The sequence below is a fragment of the Acanthisitta chloris genome, unplaced genomic scaffold, assembly GCF_000695815.1.
Source record: "Acanthisitta chloris isolate BGI_N310 unplaced genomic scaffold, ASM69581v1 scaffold45499, whole genome shotgun sequence".
Lineage (NCBI taxonomy): Eukaryota > Metazoa > Chordata > Aves > Passeriformes > Acanthisittidae > Acanthisitta > Acanthisitta chloris.
Genome location: NW_008693952.1, coordinates 3,255 through 26,801, shown reverse-complemented (window position 1 = coordinate 26,801; position 23,547 = coordinate 3,255). Strand labels below are relative to the sequence as shown.

Genomic DNA, 23,547 nt, shown 5'->3' with positions numbered 1-23,547 from the left:
GGAGCTCCTACCAAACCCTAACATTTAGCCATTTGTCTTTAATGCATTGCACACAAATCAACATATTCAGTGAGTCAGAGCAATGACATGACTTACAAACAAGCTGGCAGAAAAATATGCATCTTGGTCTATTATATTATGTCTTGAGTATAGCAAATTGCATTCCAGGAAGCAAAAACCAGGAAAGCAAATGACATATACCTGACAGATGGACACTGAAGTCACTAACAGAGCACTTGATTACTCAGGTCATCCCAGCTGAACCATCTCCTTGAAATGTTCTCCTGGCTAAGCAGCACTGATCGACAGGAGCAGATAGGATTGGGAGTTTCCAGGTAGGCAATAAGAGAGAGAATCTGTATTTTAAAGGAAGAGCTGCTCTGAGTAGGCAGTAGGGCTGACCTGCAAGAAAACAAGGCTTTGGTGCACAGCCTGAACACACTTGGAAAAGAAGTGAACTTGGATGGGTGTAATGGCTAAATGCTGTAACACCTGATTATTCTGTAGCTTCTGTGGTTACACAAATTCTAACAGCAACATTTGTTCCTTACTTTTCAGTGCATCTTTCTTGAACAGGAGGCTTGGAAACATCTAGCTCACACCACCAGCACAGAGGAGACACTCCTGCATTCCCAACACCTGCTTCAGAGGAACCAGACAAATGTGCTCTGCTCTGTCCACAGAAGCAAAAGATCAGTCTAAGCCAAAACAAACAGCTGAGGGATGATACTGGTATAGGCTGATGCAAATTTAGGATTACCTAGATCCAGTGACAATCAGCCTATGGAGACACTGTGTAAATGGAATTGTTTTAAATGAGTAAAATCTCGGAACATCAAATATTAAACAGAGGGGAGAAAAAGGCTGTAAATGAGAGGTTTGACAACTGCAATTTAACATGACACACCGAAATATTCTGATTCTTATCCACATCTGCAAAATCTGACATGTGTATTACAATCTTACTTCACAAAGAGCCTCTGAGAACACTTAACATACCTGCACAAGTATATTTCCTTTTAAGTTCTTCTAAAGGACCTTTATAAGAACATCAGAATCTATGCTACAGTATTATGACATTTCTTAAATACTCCAAGGAACAAATAAAAAACTGTTCATGGCAACACAGAAAGCTCATCCTTCCCACCTGATTTACTGTTTTATCATTTCTGTTAGGACAAATCCACTCATTTTAGCAGTGATCATTATCTAATATTTATATTCCCAAACAGAAATGTAACTCATCCTATTAACATTTTCATATCAAAGCATCTCAGCAGTTACACACAGACACTAATAAAATCACAGCATGTGATGTACAGCCCAGAGCACCAGTTTAGCTGCAGCATTCCAATGTAGGATAATACTAACATGGAATGCAGGAGTCACCTGCTTCAGAGCAATCAACACTGAAAAGAGATTTTTATGATAGAAATAATTTTTAATTCTTCATAGAGACAAAAAATCTAGAGGGACAAAAAAGAAACTCTCCCCCATATCAAAGTATATCCAGTCATCCCCATCAGCTGGCACTCAGGAGATGCAAATGGCTCTTGAGTCCTGCAAAGTCTCCAAGTGGAATAAGTCAGCAGCACTTATCATCTGTAACTTCTTCTCTTGCCAGTTGCTGGGACAACAATACATCTCTCTCTTTGCCTGAGGCTGGAAGCTTTAAGCACACTGAGAAGCAGGAGACTAGTGGTATGACTCCAAACCTCTTCAGCACCTTTTCTTCATCTAAAATTTAATTCTACAAGTGAAGCACATGAATAGCTTTTAAAATACAACTCAGAATATATAAACTGCATAGGTTCACCATCACCCTTGGCAAAGTGATAATGGAAAAACAATACAAATTGAATTGAAAGTCAATCAAGCTTTCTTACCTACATGTTTAATGGTGCTACAGTGCTAGGTATGTACTTTCTGAAGTACATTACCAAGATTGTCTTCCTCTACATTTTGCAAGCAATACAATTTTCCTTGGAAGGCTGAAAGACAGAGGTGGCTGTGGAACACTAGCCTTTATCTCTGCATGCCAGCAACAACTTCCTTGCAGGATGGTTATATATCAATTTCCTCTCCAAGCATCTCTCTTGACTGATCAGCCCTTAAATGCTGAATTCTGCAGGCACCAGACCAGGCTCCAGGTTCCACTCTCCATGAAGCAAATGTTCTTAACCAGTGGGTCTGACTGGAATTTTTTCCCCCTCTTTGAATGACTGAGCAATGTTTTCAAACCAAAATACAAACTACAGCTATAGAAACAAAGATTTAAAAAACACTCTTGCTATATATCTGCCTTACCCAATGCCTTGATGAATATCTTGGCAGGCCAATGTTCTCTAGTGCAACTCTCTGCAGACATCTGTGTGTCCAATGTTTTCCCCCAAACAGCTCTGTGACAAATGCTGCTGTCTTGTTTAACCCTGAGAAAGTACTTCCACCCAGCAATTTCTCTTCCCCTGTGATTTTTACTTTGCCAATTTCAAAGCACAGGTTGGCTCTGTGAGCAGTTTAGTTTGCCCAGCTGCCTCTCCCACAGCTTTGTAAAGACAGTTCTATGTGTGCTGAGGCTCTTTACTATTAGTGGGGTCTTTCTGCAGTCAGCCTTGTTCATGTAACTGATAAATCATGCAGCAATTAAGAACTACAAATACACATCTACCTTGCTCCTTTCACCCCATTCTCTTAGGTTTTTTTTGCTATATTGGGCTATACAATGGACTAGCTCAGCTAAGAACTAAAGTCATTACATGCATTTTCAACTTTGGAAGAAGTCACTGCTGGAAATGAATATACTTAACATTAGGCTTATGAAATATTACACTTCTACTGAAATACATGATACAATATATAAACTACAATCTATTTGTGGTGAGTACTCACCTGAGCACTTTTTTGAAAGCCAGAATTGTACCTTTGGTTTGTATTCCATTTTTCAAGTAATAATCTGTTTGAGAGAAAGAATTAAAACAAACCCCAAAGAATTACAGCAGTTTTTCTTTGTTTAGCCATGTCCTTGTGTGACAGAAAATCTTCCCATTGAGGAGGTATAATGCATTTTAAAGCTCTTTGCAAGTACTTTTGCCTGCTATTACTATCAAAATGGTACTTTCTAGTTCTGGATTGGCAGTCAGGAAGGATAATAATGATGAAACATAATGATCAATACAATTGAATTGTCCTTCACTCCAAGTCTAGAAAATTCTCCAGTTCTGTTCTTTATGTAGCAGCCACTGGGAGTCAGATATTCTTGTCTTCCTTCCAGGAAATCAAAAAAACAAAGACTCTTGATAAATACTCACCTCAAAGATTTTGCCTGCTTTAAGAAACTTCTAGCTTTTGCTGCTTCTTTAGTAAGTATCTTTAAATCATGTCCTTCAAAGCAAGGGAAAACTGGATCCTAAAGACAGTTAAAATATTTTACTTTAACTTGCATCTATTTATTATTTTCCGTTTCTACCAACTTAATTAACTGAGCCTAAGCTCTAAATTTCCCTACTCCTATCTACTTGCAGGGAAGGTCTTGGTCTTACATAGGGAGAGCAGAGCAACTCGAGGTTGAACCTGGTTTGCTCACTAACATTTTTCTGCTGTGGCAAATTGAGGTCTCACACTGGAAGATTAACATGCTAAACACTTTATGAGGATTTTACAATTACTTAAATGAAATATGAGGTGGCAAAGGTATGAAGGCACAGTAAAAGCTAAAGTTAGGTTAAAAACCACAGTGTCCAGACACAAGACACATTTTTCACTTCTCTTTCAGAACCTATACTGCACTGTACACTCCTTGTATGGGTCTGGGCAGCTGACCAAGGCAGCCAGCAGAAAGGCAAAGACAGATACTAGGATTTGTCCTTTTGGTTTCAATGTGAAGTATCTTATGAGTCTTCTATTCTTTTTTCCTCATGATTTTTCTCTTTTAATTGCAGCTTGACTACTGATGAAGAACTAAGCTGAAATAAACAAAACCAAACCAATCCATTTAACATACATTTTCATCATCAATCCCTTCTGTCACCATTCTGTGTGCTGCTAATTGTCCATCTTCTCCTCCCAAGCTGCAGTGGTAGCGCCCTCCTGTCTGGGAAGCAAGTTTCCTCAGGAATTCTTTAGCTCCTCTGTCAACAAAAAAGTACAAAGTTACTTATGAGAATTATTTCTTTCAAAGCAACAGAAAAAGAATTTCTAAGAACTCCTCAAAAACATGACATCAAAACAAACAGTTTGGAGGATATGACTATAAACTTTTGTATGAAATGTAGGCCATGTGGCAATTACCTGTGTCAGAACAACCTTTTCCATTCCCTTCTTGGCAACACAGACTTTTGACAATAAATAAACTATTAAAGGTTATTTTGTTGTTCTTGTAAAGTATCATGTACCTGTCTGCACAGCTAAAAGAAATGGTGTGGATTTTAATGCCGTGTTTCTTTCTCAAACTTTCGGTTTCTTTCAAAATCAGACTGCAACTGGTGTCTGGTTTTCCATCAGTCAATACATACAGTGCCTCTACTCCTTGGAAACCAAGGGCCTTCTGAAAAGCAGAAAGTAAGCTTAAATAATCAGTACATCTATATGGAATGTTATACTTCAGAACAAAAACACCATTCCAGTGATTTAAGGTAGCTTTATATTTACCACATCATCAATCAGCTTAGTGTTGTCCTTTCCTTTCCACCAAGTATGATAGAGGTCAAGGATATAAATTTGAAAGATAAAGTAGAAAGTTTATTGCATAAGACAATGTATTCGTAAGCAGATGATCATCAAAAACCATCTCACTGAAGTGAGCAAACTGACTGGTTTTGGAAAACTGCTGGCAAAAGATTTTTACATAACATTTTGTGGCAGTTAAAGGTGTTTAATACCTGAAAATCAGCCTCACTAGGGCTTGGACTTTTTGTACTATGAAAATTTGCTACAGTAGTTGACTCAGTGGACATCTTTGTATTGGAGACATGCCATGCAGTTCTACTGGATTTGATCCATGATGAATTCCATAAAATTCATATGGAGATTGTGCAAGGGTGTCTGAAAGAAGAATCACTTTTAAAGCCACATTTCTGTTTTGATTAAAATGTTATATTTCATGAAATTTCAAGCTCTTTCAGTCTCTTTTAAATTTTTACTACTAGTGAATTTTTACACTGAGACTTTCTACAGCAGAAAAGTTTCTTCACCTGTTACTGAAGATGGAGAGCTGTACTCCAAGCCCATGTGATACCAACAAACACTGTTTCTTTAAATCCCTTTTGGCTCAGAGCAGCAGGTCAGTCACAGCTGTACATAAACGTAATTTTAAGCAACTGGCTATTTTCTCTCTCCAGTATTCACTGAGCATAAGTATTATTCCAACTATTGATATTTGATGTTTTTTAAAACTCAATGTGAGTAATTAATTCTAGTATCTATGAGTCCTGGGGGCAGAATCAGTGGCTTGATTTCAAACCCTTCAGTGCTTTTCATACAAAAATGTTGTATGCTTTGACCTAATAATTTTCTTAAAATGCTACCAGTCAGGTGGAAGTGTTTTATCACCACAAGGCACAATGTCTTCTCTGAGCTGTGGTGCACTAACCTGTAAAGCTGTAAGTATGCACGTGCTACCATGAGCATGGAATTTGGAAACCCACTGCACAGCATCGTGACATGTTTCATCAGTTGCCTCTACAAGATAGTCCTTCCAACTCTCTGTATTCTCTGCAAACCTCAGCAGGTTAAACCTGAGGAGAAAGACAGCCCAGTACATGTAACCCTAACCAATACAATGAGTCACTTTGGATAAGCTGCTTTGAAATAAATAAATACAAAATTTAAACAAACCCAACATAAAAAAACCCCCAGCAAACTCAAACAAACCTCCAACCCAAGAGCCTAGTGTTGGATTCAGGTCTTCAACTCTGGCAGAGTCAGTGTCTCACTCTGCATGAACAAAAAACCTAAGGGAATGCTGAGTCCAAAAGGGTAAACAGCTCAGAGGCTCAGATCTTACAGAACACAGAACTAAAAACTGGTTTAGAAGAAGAACAGAAAAAGTAGTTCATGTCACATTCACATTATGCTTTAAAATTCAATAATTACTTGAACTCTGATTCAGTACTATATCACTTGCAATTATTAAGCAATCTCAATACATACTAACAAGCAGTGCACATTTCAGTCTTTATCAGTAATTCACCATACCTGACTTCATTTTTCCTCAGCTGTTCCCAGATAAGGGAGGTCAGTTCTTTCGTGATATGTGGCAAATGTGGGTCCATGGAACCAGATGTATCAATCAACACACAGACATTTCGTTCTAAAATGGTACCAAACAATCTTCGGCTTCCTGGGCCAGAACATAGAAACTGCTTAAGGGTCACTGCAAAGGCTTATTTTATTGACCATATTGTAAATCTTCAGTCTTCAGGAGTTACTGTGGGCACATTTCCACATAATTAAGGCTAACCTATGCAGCAACTAGGTAGTTAAAAGGACAACAATAAAAAAGTCTTCTGCCATTTCAAATCTAGCACTAACAAGCAGTAATTACTAGCCAATTGTAGCAAATCATATTAAATAATTTGTAGTTTCTACTTCACAACCAGCAAAAATTTCAACTGTTTCCCAACAAAGATCTTTATGAGCAACAGAAGGATCAAAACACTTTTCACCAGCAGTGATGCTGAACATCTAAGCAGGGCACATTCTTAGCAAAAGAAAGAGAAAAGCCAATTTTCCTTGTATATATTACTGTATATATTCTGTTGACAGAAAGCTTTGACACCAGGAACCTTGTATTCATGAACACAACATGCAAAAAGCAAAAACTTGTATCACAGCCCTAATTGCTTCAGAGCAAATAGATGTTTAGCAGCTACAGAGATGTCAACGAAATGCAAAACAGACATAACCTTTGTTCATACTTGAGGTTTGGATTTATTCTGTGAAAAACAGGAGACAAGAAGATTTTATGTATGCTTAAATTGTGCTTTATGGACCAACAGATACACAACAATACCTGACAGAAGCCACTGTATTCTCTGAACATAGCGCTGCAGCACCTGCTCCAGTTGCTCCATGTACATTTCCAGTTCTTTAGGTTGAAACTGCAGATGTTTCACAACCCCCTGGAAAAATTCAGTTTGTACAAGAGCATATTACTTCAGGAAATCTAAATAGCTCAGCTGCTATACATGCAATGTTAGTGTTAGATGAGGGGTTTTGTCTTTAGCTCTATGAAATAGCGTAAGAAAAATCCTGTGACTCTGTTCCTGCTAAATAACTTGGTTACCCAAATCAGCAAAACCTAGTGCTCATCTCAGCCAGTTGTGCTGGGCAACAAAATTAGACAATTTGATTTGACAGGTGCATCTGCTGCATTATTGATGACAGTTCTGTAGATATAATAGAGCAATAATGCCCTGGACTTAATTTTTGTGCTTCTCCCCAGTCATTGCACAAACCAAACCAATCAAGTTCCACCATTTCCCCATTTTGACTCACACATGATTTTCCACACTGTTTGAGCAGAGATGTTAAACACTCTAAAGATCCCATGCAGTTTGTACTTCAAACATACCAAATGTTTTTTGTGGTGAATTAAAGACCTTCTCTAGCTTTCTAACAGAAGAGTGATTTCCACAGCACAGGGAAGAGCAGAGGAACATCACACTAGCAAGCCACAAACATTGACCAACATGCATTTTCTAGAACAAATACAGAGCCTTTCAGTGATGTAGGTACATGCCATCTGCAAAAGCTTACATTGATTTCTGCACTAGGGAAGATAGAACAGTATTTTGCTGATACTTTCTTGTGCAGAATCTCCACAGTTTTGTTTCGGTGTGTACAGCTGGGACCAAACATCAGTTTGGGCAATTCCAGTCTAAGCTTTTTAATACTGTATTTGGTCAGCCACTTGTAAGACAAACAAAAGGAACAATTAGTTGTGGGCAAATATTAGAACAGTTTAAGTAATAATACATTGTACAGAATCACAATTAACATGTTCCCATTAATTCAATGGGTAGTTCCAAAATGTCAGGTTTTTAGTAAGGAGAAAAATACCTTTTTGCTTGAACAGATTTCCTCTTCTTTTGGCAATGTAACAGAGGGAACAGATTTTCTTATGCGCTTTATCTGTGGATACTTCTGATAGACTGTACCTAGTTAAGAAAATGAACAGCTAATACTGAGAGCTCTAGGTAAAAATCACAGCCCTTTTGAATCACATATGACTGGTGATTAACAAAACCCAACCAACCAAAAAAACCAAAGTGCCAAATCTCCAAACCCACAGACCAGTATTTCCTAAGAAATTCCACATTTGAAGCTATACCTATTTATATAAGATATCTCTATATATCTAATATCTGTATCTATTTTAATATCTCTATTCTATATATCAAAGTACCTAAAAAAAACCCCAACTTCTTTTTAAAATCTAACACCTTTGAAAAATTCCAAACCAAATCTTCTGTAGTTATCTAAACCATGATGACAGCAATTTTCCTTAGAGCATCTTTGACCAAAAGATCGCAAAGGACTTTACAAAAACAGCAACCAATAAGCCAGAAAGAGCCACTCACCCCCACCTAAATCAACCCCCCTTGCCACTCTTGGAAAAGTGCAACTCCCTTCCTCTCACTGTTTGAAGCAAACTGGTTATCAGGGACTTAACATCCTGACAGTTTCTAAATGTGTTATTTTGTGCTCAGTTCTTTGCCCTCAGTTCAGGAGGGATACTGAGGTGCTGGAGCAGGTCCAGAGAAGAGCAACGAGGTTGATGAGGGGACTGGAGCACAAGTGCCATGAGGAGAGGCTGAGGGAGCTGGGGGTGTTCAGCCTGGAGAAGAGGAGGCTCAGGGGAGACCTTATCACCCTCTACAACTCCCTGACAGGAGGTTGGAGTCAGGTGGGGGTTGGTCTCTTCTCCCAGGCAACAGCAGCAGGACAAGAGGGTACAGACTCAAGCTCTGCCATGGGTGGGTTAGGTTGGATATTAGGAAGAAATTTTTTTATGGAGAGAGTAATCAGACATTGGAATGTGCTGCCCAGGGAGGTGGTGGATTCACCATCCCTGGAGGTTTTCAAGACGAGACTGGATGTGGCACTTAGTGCCATGGCCTAGTGACCACGGTAGGGTTGGACTCGATGATCTTGGAGGTCTTTTCTAATCCAGCTGATTCTGTGATTCTAAAACAATAATGCTGGTAAGAAAAGGGCTACACCCATCCCATCCTGGTAACACATACCCACATTTCTTCCTTTATCGGTGTAAAATACCGACACAGAAAGCTCTGGCTGCTTCCCTGATTTCTGCTTTCCTGTACTCTCAGTCTGAGTCCTTTCTTTTACTGCTCGTGCTACAAATAAATAATAAAGAAAAAATGCATTAACTTACTTCAGCTAGATTAAACCCTTACATGCAACCCTGATCTTCACTTCAGATATTCCTATTACCATAAACAATTCGTTTTTTCAGATACTGGTTAAGAAAAATCCAAATTGCAGAACTACTTATGCTGCTTTTCTAGAAATGGAACCAAACCCTTCACAAATGCATAAATTACCATCAGGAAGAATGTCACAGGAGTTAATTTGAGAAGATTAAGGGTTTAAATAAGCATATTTGTTGGAAAACACAATTAACTTGTACAGAACACCTCATATGCAAATATGAATCCAGATTTGTAAACACTGCTTCATACCAGCAATTCAATTTCAGTAAATCACTAGATTTGAAGACCCAAATTTAATGCCAAAAAACCAAATAAAAATTATAGATGTTAGCAAAGATGCAAAGAAAAACCACAGTAAAATTGCAAAAAATTGGAGGAGAAATGAATGTATCTGCGCTGTCAGTGCATCTGGGGATGGAGCTGAGGCAGGGGAGAGCCAGACTGGATGTTAGGAGAAACGTTTTCCCTTTTAGGGTGTTCAGTCACTGGCATATTGCCCAGGGAGGTGGTGGAGTCACCATCCCTGGAGGTGTTTAAGACGTGCCTGGATGTGGTACTGAAGATATGGTTTAGGGTATAGGGGTTACAACATTGAGAGGTTAATGGTTGGACTTCATGATCTTAGAGATCTCTTCCAACCCTGATGACGCTATGAATTGGACTTTTAGGGACCAACAGTAACTGGTATTAATTTAAGAGTTCTTCATATGCCAGGAACAGTTGGAAGAGTCTTCAGATAACTTGACGTTTGTCATTTCCCTTGAAATCACAACTTGACAGCTGTAATTTCCCTTCATTACTAGATGATAAATAAATCAAGTGGAACAGCGTATTAACTACAATGGGATCTAACAGCATTAGTTTAGATGTCTATGTTGAACTAATAACATAATAAACCTCCTATGGTTTCAGGTATGGACAAGGATGGTTCTTCTTTCCACCACACACACTGGAAGTTTCCTGATACAGGACAGGTATTCAACCACATCACCTGGAAATCATCACACAGCTGTGCAGTGTTCTTTCCTGGAAATCATCACAAAGCTCTGCACTGTTCCTTCCTGGAAATCATCACACAGCTCTGCAGTGTTCCTTCTTTGCCCCACATAGAAGCAAGTAAGATACCTCACAGCTAAAACTCACACCAAGTGAATTTCAAAACAATCACAATGTTTTCTATCAGTCTGATTGAAGATTAAAATTCCAGGTGTTTCTGAAAACTTCAGTTGAATCTCTAATTTAAATGCTGTCTTTTAAGCAAACCCCAAAAGAAACTGAGGACAAAAATCCCTTAATCCATACAGACCAGGTGGAATTTCTGCTTTGGCACTAGGAGGACGCCAGGCCAGTACTCTTACAGAAGTGTTTCTCTCTGCACCATGGTTGTCTTTAACAGCCTAAAAGCACACATAATAATAAGAAAAGTAAGAAGTGTTTCAGTTGGATCATAACAGCATTATGCAAAACTAGAACCATCCTTCATTATTCTCTAATTCCTGCTTTACCTTGGCTTTCCTGACAAGTCAGCACACTGCCATGACAACAGGTTAATTTGCAGTTTCTTGCGAGGTTAAGTAACTCTAATTGTTTTGTTTTAATTATCTTGCCAATCTAATCTCCTGCCATAAAACTGAAGACTGACATCTACAGACAGAAGAGTTTGCACTATTTTTGCCACTTGAAGGAGCAGTTTAGTATGGTAAATGGCACTGTGTCATAGAATACAGTACATGGTATTTTCCTCAGCATTTTATTGAACACTGGAAACCTAGTGCAGACCCCAGTAACTTCTCCTTTAGGTATGGCTCATCCCTCTAGGGGCTGAGCAGGCTGCTAAACAACACAAGCACTTGCTTACCCCACTGTAGGATAAGACTTTTGCTGTCACACTGAGCCTTCATGTGACTGACATCTAATTTAACATACAGCTCCGCTATGAATATCACCAAACATCTACAGACTGTGCCAGTTCTCTACAAGTTTAATCCCTGCAAAACTGTGCTAGGGAGTCACCTTTGAGCAATTACTATTTCCCTGCATTTGTGAAGAGGTGTTAAAAAGGCTACTTTTGATAAAACAGCATAGAAGACCTGGTCACCTTACCTACAAGGTCTTTGCAACAATACAGCTCCGCTATGAATATCACCAAACATCTACAGACTGTGCCAGTTCTCTACAAGTTTAATCCCTGCAAAACTGTGCTAGGGAGTCACCTTTGAGCAATTACTATTTCCCTGCATTTGTGAAGAGGTGTTAAAAAGGCTACTTTTGATAAAACAGCATAGAAGACCTGGTCACCTTACCTACAAGGTCTTTGCAACATTCCCACACTTCCTGTTCCGTTCCCTAAACTCCCACACCTACAATGCTGTTCCCATTTCAAAGATGAGACCTGAAAATTCCAGGCAAAAGGTTAAGTACATCCTCTGCAACAGGAATCTAGTCATTTGCACACCAAAGTGGTAGGCCCTGGCCCTTTAGGTATCTTTCACATTTGCACACCCACCCAAACCAGATGTCTGCACAGCCAAAACTGACAAAACATTAACAAAATCCCAAAGGACTTAGTAGTGTAGCTCCATGGAAAAAGCACAGAGGGCAGGAAACAAATCCTGAATCCTGCTCTTGCTTTATGCTGGCTCTCTGTGAGGCCAAAGATGCTACTGAGCTGCAGCTGTCTCAGCTGTAAATGAGCAGAACACCATCAAATTCAGCACCTTCTAGGAGGACTTGTAAAATAGATGTAATTTGGTAAAGAACATTTCTGCTTTGTCTTTGTTTTCATCGAACATTACATTTTTAAGGTCAGAGAAAGGATTATTTAAACACCTTTAGAATCATAGTGTGGTTCCATTGCAATTAATTAGCAGGAGTTAATGAGATGCAATTTGGGTAGACACAGCATTTTGAATGCAAATGTAAATTCAGAGTACTATCACAGTGCTGGTTTAATTCCTTCAGATTTTCCGCTGAGCACTTCTCTCATAAAGAGCAGCATATGATAGCTGGGTAGGATCTCTAATTAACACACAGCATATTAAAAATGGGATCGTTTCAAACCATTCTAGCCAGACTCAGAGCTGTGGGTTTAGGAGATGGCAACTTTTGGGGCCTTCTTTTGTCTTGCTTCATAAGCACATTTGAGTCTCCTTCTGGTAATGGATTCACAGACTGATTTCCTGAACATTGCTTCAAGGATTGCACAAGGAAAGCACACTGAAATGGAAATTCACATTGTTTAGTAGTTCATATATGTAAAATGTAAGTAAATCAGCTAGTTTGTATATATTACTTCAATAATACATTACATTCATATCAGATTTATTAATCTGATAATGCTTAACACCTCTAACTGAAGAGAAACCTCTTTGTGCTGTGCTTGCTAAACACACCGGACAGAAATTGTTCCTGCTCTGAGCAAACATTCCAAAAAAAAGGCAGCAGTATATGTACCAATGCCAGAGCAAATTGGAGATGATGAACCAAATAGAGGCAACTGTTAAATGATAACAAAAACTTTAATAAGGCATTGAATATCCACTGACTCTTCTTCAAAAAACAATTTCCATATTTACTCTCTGGTGACTATTCTCACATGTTAGACCATTCCAGGCTATCTTACAAGGTTGTTCATTTTGTCCAATCTCCTGCACTGCCAGCTGAACAACTGGGTTTTTTTAATGAACAAATACAAAATGTTAAAAATTATATGTAAGTCATACCTTTTGGGAGTAATTGTTTGCTTTTTCCATTTCAGACACAATATGAGTGATATCATCACTTTCAAAAACACCTGATAATCAATGAGATGTTAATCAGTGTGGAGTTTTAAAGTGTAGAAAATATATATATTAAAATGTACAACAATTTGCAGAATATGCCAAATATCAAGAAGACTTTGTCTCCTGCAAGTCTCTGGACCTACCATGTTAGTAACTGTGTTTTAAATGCACATCTTGAAAAACATTTAACAGAAAATGGTGAATTCAAATAGAAAAAAATCAAATTCCTGCAGTATAATATTCTGCAATGCAACTGAAAGTCTCAATAAATCTACAACCTGTGTTTTTATCTCAGGGCTGGTATAGCATTCTCACATCCTTAGAAAAAAGTAAACTACATGATTTGGGAGCAAAAAGGCATGAATAAATATTACTTCATTAATTACAAAGAAGCATGCAGCAACTGTCCTTTCCACATACCTGCTTCTCCAAACCAGTGAAATCTCCCCTTGGCTGCCTGCACTATTTCTTTAAAGGCATTGGCAGTTTCTGTCGGGTTAGCATAGCGAGCTGGAATAATCCCAGTGGAGTCAATGTCCTTCATTACACTGGACAGACAGACATGAAGCTGTAAATCAAAACCTCTGCAAACCTCAGCCACGTAAGCACTGACTGTGTGCTGTAAGACAGAGAAAAAATCCCTAAGTAGTGACTCTACCTCAGAGAAGCTTCCATCTACGCCACTGGTTCCTCAACTGATGTACAAATCCTGCACACAATCTGAGCAATTCAGTGCAGGAACATACACTGAGTGGACAAATACCTCCTTGATTCATGCATAGACACAATAACTGCCACTACAGCTAGTGGCAATGGCAACAGCACTACTGCAAGCAAGAAGTGAGATAGGGTAGCTATGAGAACCAAAGAAGAGACCATGGACTTCAACTTAGCCATGCACTGAAGCAAAGTACTAGAGATGAAACTATTCATTTGGCTTTTAATGGTTTCCCAGTTTTGCCCAGAGTTTCCAGAGTATTGATAACATAAGCAAGAGACACCTTACAGTACACATGTGATCAGAAACTCTAGGCTGTGCATATGGCTTAGCAGCCACAGAGCACATGCACTACAAAGAGGTATCCAAGCAAGGGAGTACAGTTATTAAAAACAGGAGCTGCCTCTACATAGTGTACTATGGAGTTCCACTGTAAAGTTATTTGTGTCTTTGTTCCCATGAGTTACATCCAAATGATCCCAAATGAAAACTCAAAGTTGCCTTGTTCAGACTCAGCAATGTGCAGTGAAATGATGGCCAGAGCTGGAGTGGGAAAGGAATCCTTAAAGCATGTTTTGGATTTTTTATGGCTCACACATTATTAATAATTGCTGCCCCAAACACATGAATAGCAACTGCAGAAACAGAAGTTTGTGCTCCTGACAGTTGTGCTGCCTTAGGCATGTAAAGGAGGAGCATTCTGCCAATGAGCTAGGATGACTAGCCAAAAGGGAAAAAAGGAGAGGAAAAACAAGGGAAAGAAAATAAAAGTTGAGATTAATTCTGATAGGAATTTACAGAAGAGTTGCAAAACCTATGAGGATACTTACTGTTTCCTGATCAGGTATTCCAGTAGTCAGCAGGTAAAGTCCTTGTGATGTGTGTTTATCTCTGTCTTTGAAGTCTACTTCCACAGCTCTCCTGAGTGCACTCATGAAATTTCTACTGCCCTTGCACTGCAAGCGCAACACCCACCTGCAGTTCAAAGGGTGAAGAAACAAAAGCTCTTGTTTCTGCTTACAGCAATAAAGAGAATTAAGAAGCTTAAATAACATTGCAGTGGAGTCTAAAACTTTTAAGAAAGATAGAGAGCAAAACCAGATTTTGCCCAGGGATGTGATGGTTGATCTGACTCTGGCAGTGTTTGAGCCCAGGCTGGATGAAGCCTTGAGCAACCTGATCTAGTGAGAGGTGTCCCTGCCCAGGGCAGGGGGTTGTGACTAGATGATCTGTAAAGTCCATTCCAACCCCTAAATTCTATGATATAATGGCCTAGATTATTTGTTCTAGTTTCTGTACTGCCACCATGGTAAATCCATTTTTAAGGCAGAATACAGAGCATAGAGAGGAAAGAATTCTCTCTCAATTTCATGTGGATAAATGTTATACAGCAGAACTTACAGAAATAAAAATTAAATCAGAGGTGTAATGAAAACACTGAGGGTGTGACTCCACACACAGAAATCTGGGGGTTTTTTTCCAAAGTATCCAGGCAAAACCCCCATAGTTTAGCTTTCACATCCCAGTAGTATTTGAAGCAGTTTTCAATTCTTCATGTGACCTGTGCATTTCTTACACCTCTGCATCAGTGCATGGATATATTGTGTATACATATGAAGTACAAAGTCATCTTAAACAATGGTGTTTTCACAACAGAGCACCATGAACAATCAGTGTAGAACATTTTTGCAATACAATAAACCTTGAGATTTTTTTTTAATTGTTCACAATTGTTCTCTGTTCTATCTGTTTCATGGCACCTGTGAGCAATTCACCTACATGGGGTAGTTACTGAATCCTACCTCCAAGCCTCTTCTAAGTTTTCTGGTTGGCAAGGAACCAGTTCCTGCTGCCACGGCACAATGTCACTCCCAAATCTTTCATGGAAAGACAACAGCAATTAATTTTCAGATTATGGGTTAGAACACCAAAAAGATTCATAATGTTATGGACAATAAAGCAGGAAAGTATTTGTTACAGGTATGATGCAATCAGTTCCAGTGAGCCTACCACCCTAAACCTAAATCTGGTCTCCATGCATCTGATCCATGTGCTCACCCAATAAAGACAAATCAGTGCTACTCTTGTAATTACTTCACTAGAAAACATTAAATGCAATTAAAAATGTCAAATATGCCCATTAGTACCTCCAATCTCTCAGCACAGTTCTCTCTTTGCAATGCATTACAAGTATTAAAAAAGAATCTTAACTAGTTCCTTACGCTATAATATTGAAGTAATCCTTGTTTGCCATTTGCTCCTCAAGTAGAAGTCGCATAGAATGTTGGATGTGGTTGATGTATGCAGAGTTTGTCACTGATATGTCAACAAGTATTACCACCCTATATAAGAAATATGTTATTCATGAAAAAAAGGAAAAAATCTTATTGAATCATGTATTTTTATCTTCACTGCACTGAACTTGCCAGGGAAAATAACTTCTACGTATGGATCAAAATGTATAAACACTGAATCTGTATTTAAAACAGTTCTTCAAAATACAGGATGAGATTTTAGAAAAATAGTAATGGTAATGGAAACTTTTGTCTTTCTTAAACTGTGGAATAATCAGGGGACGGGCAACATGCAGTGCCATAATGGCTGCTGAAACCTAACCAGGTCCTCTTGCTTCTCTGTATTTGAGCATCTAAAACCTATCTGAGGTGTGGGGATGTTAGCCAGTGAGAAGAGCTCTTGATTGTTCACTGTCCTTCCCCCAGCCATCATTCCAGGAACATATGTAATATTGCTCCAAAGAGAAATGCTAAGTTTTCTCCCAGCAGCTCAGTGCCAGCCTGGTTGCTCAGGTATGGACTGATTGATGTTATCTGGCACGTTACATCTTTTGAGAAAAAGTGTTAATGATGACCTTCTCCAACAGGGTCAGTGTTAAGCCTTGCTTGTAGAGACAATGCAGGATGGTTGCAGTTAATGGACAGGGATATCCCAGGAGCAGTGGTTATGGAAACAATCACAGATGTGATGGACAGTCAGTGGAACATGAGTTCCAGCACAGTGTAGTGGCCAGATGGGCTAATTCAATCCTTAACCAATGAACAAGGAGATCTCCATGAACAGTGGCCTCAGCTATGTTCCTCTTGTCTGAAACATCACATTCAAGGTTTGTAAAAAGGACCAACCTAGCAATTGTGCAATTGAGGTTGGGTAAGGGCTTAGATACAATGTAATTAAACATCATCCCCAAACACATAATTAGGTGAAGACTTGAAATCTCACACACACAAAAAAAAGGCTGTCAAATACAATACCTCCTTTCACAAACACTTCCCCATATTCTTCTGCTAGCAGCAGACAGCCAGGCAATTCGTTTCTCATAGATCCTTACCATTTCAGCAAGGAGTTTCTAAGGATGAAATAGAGAAAATTTAAGCTGAAATTAAAAAGCTCAAGTCTTTTATTGCCAACTCTTTAATACAGAAGTAATATGAAAGCATAGCGATGAAAAAAAATTAATTATTTTCTTCATTGGCAGCAGCATTTCATTCTTAGAAAAGATAAGAGAATACAGTCTAGGAGAAAAAGATACAATGACAGAAAAGCAACGAAGAGTCTAAGGTTTAAGCACTCCACTTTTCCCCTTGCTAGCACATCCAAAATAGTGGTCAAGCATATTAAAGAAGAAAAAAAAGTTCTTGCAAGCTTACCATTCCTTCAATAGCATTTTTAGGCAGCGTTCATCGCAAAACACACCATTTAAAATAAACACAGTAATTTCAAACACATATCAGTCTTTAACACAGTATTGATTGGACATTAAGGCAGTTTGTCCAAACTCTGTAGAACATGCCCTTGGCAATTATGTGCAGGCATTGTAGGAGGGAATATCAGGCTAGGAAAGGCCACTGAACTCAGAAATGCAGCTCTAATTTAGCATTTTGGAGCACAAAACAGGAGCATCTACCAGTGGGCAAGGAGTCACAGAAGCTGCTTTCCTGTCAGTCACTTTACACTCTCCTTTCTGGAGTTGCACAGATTTTAAATCCCTCCCATTCTAAAGAAATATCTGTCCTGCTTGGAAACATTCCCACAGCACTTTTTCAGGGTTGTTAATGGAGTGGTAGAGGAGAGAGAAAAGAAAAAGAGCTAATAGACCCTTAGCAAACACACCCTGGTTGCAAATATCCCCAAACAGCTTTTATTTCCTTAAACTTGTTCCACTCCCTGATGATCTGCATTCTGATTTAGGGAGAACTCCTCAAGAACCACTGCTGCCTGTAGGAATTTCAGTGGCTGCAGACTTACCTGGACAGCTCTCTGCACATGAATCCCTGCAGTACTTATGGAAGAAGACAATTAATGCGGAATAATGAGATGGTAATCCAGCCGTGACAAGGCCACATCACTATAGACAACTCACCTGATAGTTATACAATACTGGCAGGTCAATGTGGACATTTTTCACAGTTCCATTATACCACTCCAACTGCATCATCACTTTCTAGGAGGATAAATAATGGTGTTAGCTGTTTATAGAAGCAAATAAGCTACACTAACATGGGATTTCTTCCTGCACCATTCTTAAGAACAGCATAAGTATTTGATTTGGATCTGTGACTTAAATTTCAGTCAAAGCCTGTATAATTTCACTGACTTATAAAGTACTCACTTTAACTAGAAAAATGGAGCAATAGGAAGGAAAAAAAAAAAGCAAACCCAGGGAAAAATAAAGTTCCTCATCACTTACCTCATGCAGAGTTGATGACACTCTTTTTTTAAGAATAGGTACAAACTCTTCCACAGGAGAGTAAGCATTGGGAGCCAAAACTTGATAGAGGTTTAACTTTTTAGCTATAGAAACAAACAAATATATTAAATAAAACACATTGTCTGTAATTCATGTATCATACCTGTTAAACTTTCTTTCTGTGCTACCTTTCAATCCATACGTCTTTAACCAGTCTGCTGAGGTTTTGGCCAAGATGCATGGGGTTTGAATGGCTAATGGTCCTTCCTGCTTTGGAGGCTTTGGGAAGAAGCTGGAAGGTGCTGGATTTGTAAATTCTGTAGAAACCTAAAATGGATTTAAAGAAAAGATCTTGCAAATCTTAGTATCATCTTTTTTTACCCTCAAGTAAGACTATCCCGCATGAAATACTGGTGAACATAATTAAAAGTGAAGTGCTGGGATTTCAACAAGCAAAACACTTTGAAAACAGTTATCATTGGTCCTCCTAAAAATGGGGCTGGAGAAGAATGTTCTGCTATCTGCACTGTGTCTGCCACAATGCAAAAACCCACAGAGGAATGAAAACATCCTGGTTATAAATACTGGCAGGAAAACAGACAATTGTTTCTCTAAGGAAAAGGATCTTCATTACACATAGATCAAATCTTGACTGCTCTATTTTCTACCTGCACCATACAGAGAGTCAAATGAAGCACATTCTACCTTCATTCACACCAATGGAAACAAAATAAAAACTCCAGTGGGGCACTAGTATTCTTTTACTTCACCAAGGGGTGAGAGATCTTTGTTTGATGAATGGACAGCAGTTTGTGGTGTTTTCTTAGACAGAAACTGTGACTAGTAAGTTGCTGCTGTGACATGTTTTATTTGGGTTATAGAACCTCCTTAGTCAATTCAGGGCGACTTCTGCTCCATGTGTACTCTACACAGTCCTTAGGAACTATGAGGTTGGAAGAGAGAAGGAAAAAATCTGTATGTATGGGTATCAGAAGTAGAAATGCTATTCAAAAATGATTCACTGGACCTCTGGTATATTGGCCCAGTAAAGCATAAAATAGAAACATTACCAAGAGAAGTGTTACAGAATAAATGATGCCAAATCCTCATGGCAAGATAGGACCAACACAGGGACAGATGTGCAACACACAGGCTGTAGCTCCCTAACTGCAACTCCAGGAACAGATCTAGACAAGCCCTTACGAGTTTGTAACTGATTTAAATGTCCATCTAAATCATGTAGGAATAAGTATTGTTTTACCAACTGAAAGGACTGTTGGAACTTCATTTAAATGGTCATGCATACAGCTAGGCTAGTCATTCCATTGATTTCCATTACTATCACAATACAATGTTCTTTTCATGCATTTGGGAGAATGTTCAGCAAAATGTCTCCTTTACTGGTTTGGCCTTAATTTGCTCTTACAAGAGAAGCTCAACACAGAATATTCACAGTTCACTAATCAAAATACCGGATTAATCACATACATTTTTTTCATATTGTGCACACTCAGGATTTCTAACACTTCTTCAAAGTACATCTGGAATGAAAAAGACACATACATCTGCTGTTCTACTACTTGGTGAGCCACCAGTTCTTTGAGAAGCCTGTTTGATGCTCTTCAGTAGGTCTTCAGCCTTCTGGAATTCCTGAAGTAGCAGATGAAAATCACTGCTATCAAAATTCTGCACATATAAACACAAAGGGAGAAAAGGAAGTCAACAACTAGTCAAACACCAACTCAACTCAACTTTCTTGCTCTGATGCGCACATACCTACACAAGACTGCCCAACATAGCAGAATTGAGTGCAAGTGTATCCAATGCACTGCACGGAAATTAGTCATAATTTTATAAACAAGATATTACTTTTCTATTTTGAACCAGTCTACAATAAGCCACAGCTTTCATCAGCTCTAAGTCAGTAAACAATATCTCCAAAATTTATTGCACTTTTTGGAAATATTTGCATTTGCAGAAAGAATTCACCACAGGTTTATTGACCACATCCTCAGCACTTATATGGCAGAGACTTCAGGCTCCAAGTCTTGCTGTCAACTTCTACTCAGAAGATAATTAGCTTGCAATCTCAAAGTGAAGAATGCTCAAAAAGAGAGAAAAATGGTTTGCCTCTCTGGCTGTCACCTACCTCTTCCTTTGAAGAGTAGCAGTGATAACTGCCTCTTACAGCTCCAGCAAGGTTCTTCAGAACTGCCTACAGATGGGAATGGGAAGAAAAGCAGTTACTTTGATTTGGTAACCTCTTTAGATAAGTGGGTTGTTGGTATTCAATTCTCAATTAGAGACAGAAAAAGAATCTTTGAGGTACACTTAATGAGAAAGCCAAAGTAACTATGTTTCCATCATTGGCTTTCCAGTCTGATTTTAATAGGGCTGAAAAACTCAGTAAAGAAAGTTACAAGATGATACTGCAAACAAATTTTTTTCATGTGTGCAAAACTGCTCTAAAGAAAATACAATTTTAGATCAAGAACCCTTTAATGACTAGGTTAGCTTCCCTACAGGTGGTGAGAGAAGACATTGCAGTTGAATAGGAAACAAGTGACAGGACACTTAAGGAAATTAACAGAATTACTTACAAGAGCAGCAGGATTGCTGCAATCATATATAACAGTGTGAGTCTGCAGTTTTCTCCCCAGCATACACTGCTGAGCATAATCAGACAATATTTCCAAAGACTGATCAGGGCTGATAGAAAAAGTAAAGAAAAAAGGTATTAATGATGGCAGCAATCAAATGAGGGAAAAGAAGGCCATATTGAAGGAGTCAGGGGGGGAAAAACCAAAGTGAGAAGGAAATAACAAATCATGGGAATGATTCAGTCATTAAGCATAACCTGAACTTTCTCACTTTCAACCATTATGAGGTACCACTACTGGAGTTTGGTTCAGTCCTGAAAACCTGAATGATACCAAAAGCACTAAGATTCTATTCTGAAGGATTTTTCTAGCTGTAAGACTAGACCTGGAAGACTCTCAATAGATTACTGCAAAGGAAAATTGTAGTTTTATATCAGAAAAGAGAAGATTCGTAAAGAGTAAAAGAGGGAATAAATAAAGGAATTCAATGGCATGAACTAAAAATACGTAAAACCTGGATCTCAAATTTTCTATTTACTTTTGTATCAAGTTCAGTTTCATGTACCAGTTCTGTACCCAAGTTAAAGCTGGTTGTTAGGGCAGACAAGGAATTTACCAGCTTCCTACAACAAGAACCAGGGAATTCAGTTCTTTGACTGTAAGGACATGCTTTAAGGCTTTCAGCAAATTGCAGCCTTGACCAGGCTCCAGTTCTTGGATCCACTGTCTTGCCTCATGTAGCCTAGGAAAAAAAAGAAGGAATATGTAGGCTTAACATGCAGGTGCTAAATAAGATAGATCATGAAGATTATGAATATGAAAATTACGATAGGTCATGAATCACAGGAGCTGCTAAGATATTTTCCACACGAACAACCAGCTTGAAATCACTGACCACAAATCACATTCATTGCTTTTTCTCCCCTCTTAAAATCACTGCAGGCACAAGGTGAAAAACTATTACCTACAGGAGATTGGTCTAATTAAATGGAGACCTTGTTTGAAACACCTTTATTTTCCAGAGAAATAAACTTACTTACACATGAATATTGATGGGTTTGGGGCTCTCCCACAGTGGTGAAATTTCTGTACTGAAGGAGAGGCAGTACAATTGCTTCTTGTAACAAAGCTGCTCATCTAGCAAGCACTAAGAAATAAAACATTGTGAATGCATTACTCTCCATGCTGCTTCTAATAGGCTTAGCATGTAAAAGACTAAAACCAGTCATTTCCTGAAAATAGCTGGCAACAGTAGCAGTATTTTCAGCTACCACTGAGAAAAGCTTCCAAGAAAAACTCACACAGATTGAAATATTTGTTAAGGAGTACAGAGACAAAACCTGCAAACCTATGGGATTCCAACCCATTTGTTAATGTGGCAGGAGCCACATATTTGTTGTGCTAGTATCAGTTTTCTCTTCAACTGATGAGCACATGAAACAATACTGAGCTAGAATAAGCACATTCACCCACCAAGCAATTACTAAGAGATGCTCAGTACATATTCATGGCTAAGGCTAAACAACAGCTCAGATATCAAGCAAACCAGACTACATGAAAATTGAGTTTTCTTGAAGGAGTTTCATTTGAAACACACAAATGAAAAATGCAGATATTATAAATCAATATTAAATAATTCCTGAATGTGGGAAATTAAATTGTACCAAGTGTCAAGTGTAGACAGTAAAACAGCTACATTGTATCTTCCTTGCTGACTGCAAACTTTATTGAAATAAAGAACACAATAAATAACAAATTTCTTTGGGGAAAAACACTTTCAAAGACATTTAGAAAATCCTTTTCTATAGCAGAAAATTTCTATGTTATTGTATATAATGAATTTAAGCAGATTTTTTTCCTGCTTGGTTCCTGGCTTGAGTTACATTAGCATGTTAGAATTGCCAAAGTTTGCTTTGTCATTACTTACCAGAAGGTACCTCTGGAAATGCAACAGTGTGGGGCCAGGACTCAGATGTGACACATCAACCATAAGTGCAACTTTGGTTCCTTTTATAACACCAAACACCTGAAAAGGGAAGTCATTGTAAATATTAGCTCAGCTACATTGGAATAAGTTTACTGTTTGTTCTGTATAAAACCATTTTAAAAGCAAGTATTAGGTATTTATTCTCATTTTAAGCTTTCTAGCATAAAGATGAGACAGTGACAAAGTCATGGAGGGGAAAGAAGGGTAAGGAAAGGGAAGGAAAGAGGAGAAAGGGGAAGCAAAAAGAAGGAAGGGAAAGGAAAAAGGGAAAGAAGAAAGAAGGAAGAAAGGAAAAAAGAGAAG

At 38.5% G+C, this 23,547-nt stretch overlaps 1 protein-coding gene across 1 annotated transcript in view; it reads right to left on the bottom strand.

Moving 5' to 3' along the window:
* Positions 1-2,889: 2,889 nt before the first annotated feature.
* The window catches only part of VWA3A (von Willebrand factor A domain containing 3A), a gene marked incomplete at its 3' end in the record, with an annotated part of 23,597 nt that continues 2,939 nt past the window's right edge, over positions 2,890-23,547 (bottom strand). Inside the window, exons 6-32 of the mRNA XM_009083224.1 lie at positions 23,185-23,283; positions 22,298-22,404; positions 21,874-21,999; positions 21,258-21,366; positions 20,807-20,872; positions 20,221-20,343; positions 18,846-18,984; positions 18,658-18,761; positions 18,331-18,411; positions 17,222-17,316; positions 16,175-16,294; positions 15,755-15,829; positions 14,783-14,927; positions 13,655-13,853; positions 13,175-13,245; positions 12,513-12,668; positions 10,759-10,849; positions 9,246-9,356; positions 8,059-8,156; positions 7,756-7,908; positions 7,010-7,118; positions 6,193-6,337; positions 5,588-5,732; positions 4,392-4,543; positions 4,001-4,127; positions 3,309-3,406; positions 2,890-2,953 (exon numbers count right to left, since the gene is read on the bottom strand). Of these exons, the coding sequence (XP_009081472.1) occupies positions 2,890-2,953; positions 3,309-3,406; positions 4,001-4,127; positions 4,392-4,543; positions 5,588-5,732; positions 6,193-6,337; positions 7,010-7,118; positions 7,756-7,908; positions 8,059-8,156; positions 9,246-9,356; positions 10,759-10,849; positions 12,513-12,668; positions 13,175-13,245; positions 13,655-13,853; positions 14,783-14,927; positions 15,755-15,829; positions 16,175-16,294; positions 17,222-17,316; positions 18,331-18,411; positions 18,658-18,761; positions 18,846-18,984; positions 20,221-20,343; positions 20,807-20,872; positions 21,258-21,366; positions 21,874-21,999; positions 22,298-22,404; positions 23,185-23,283 (3,108 nt within the window). The remainder of the gene's footprint in view (positions 2,954-3,308; positions 3,407-4,000; positions 4,128-4,391; positions 4,544-5,587; positions 5,733-6,192; positions 6,338-7,009; positions 7,119-7,755; positions 7,909-8,058; positions 8,157-9,245; positions 9,357-10,758; positions 10,850-12,512; positions 12,669-13,174; positions 13,246-13,654; positions 13,854-14,782; positions 14,928-15,754; positions 15,830-16,174; positions 16,295-17,221; positions 17,317-18,330; positions 18,412-18,657; positions 18,762-18,845; positions 18,985-20,220; positions 20,344-20,806; positions 20,873-21,257; positions 21,367-21,873; positions 22,000-22,297; positions 22,405-23,184; positions 23,284-23,547) is intronic.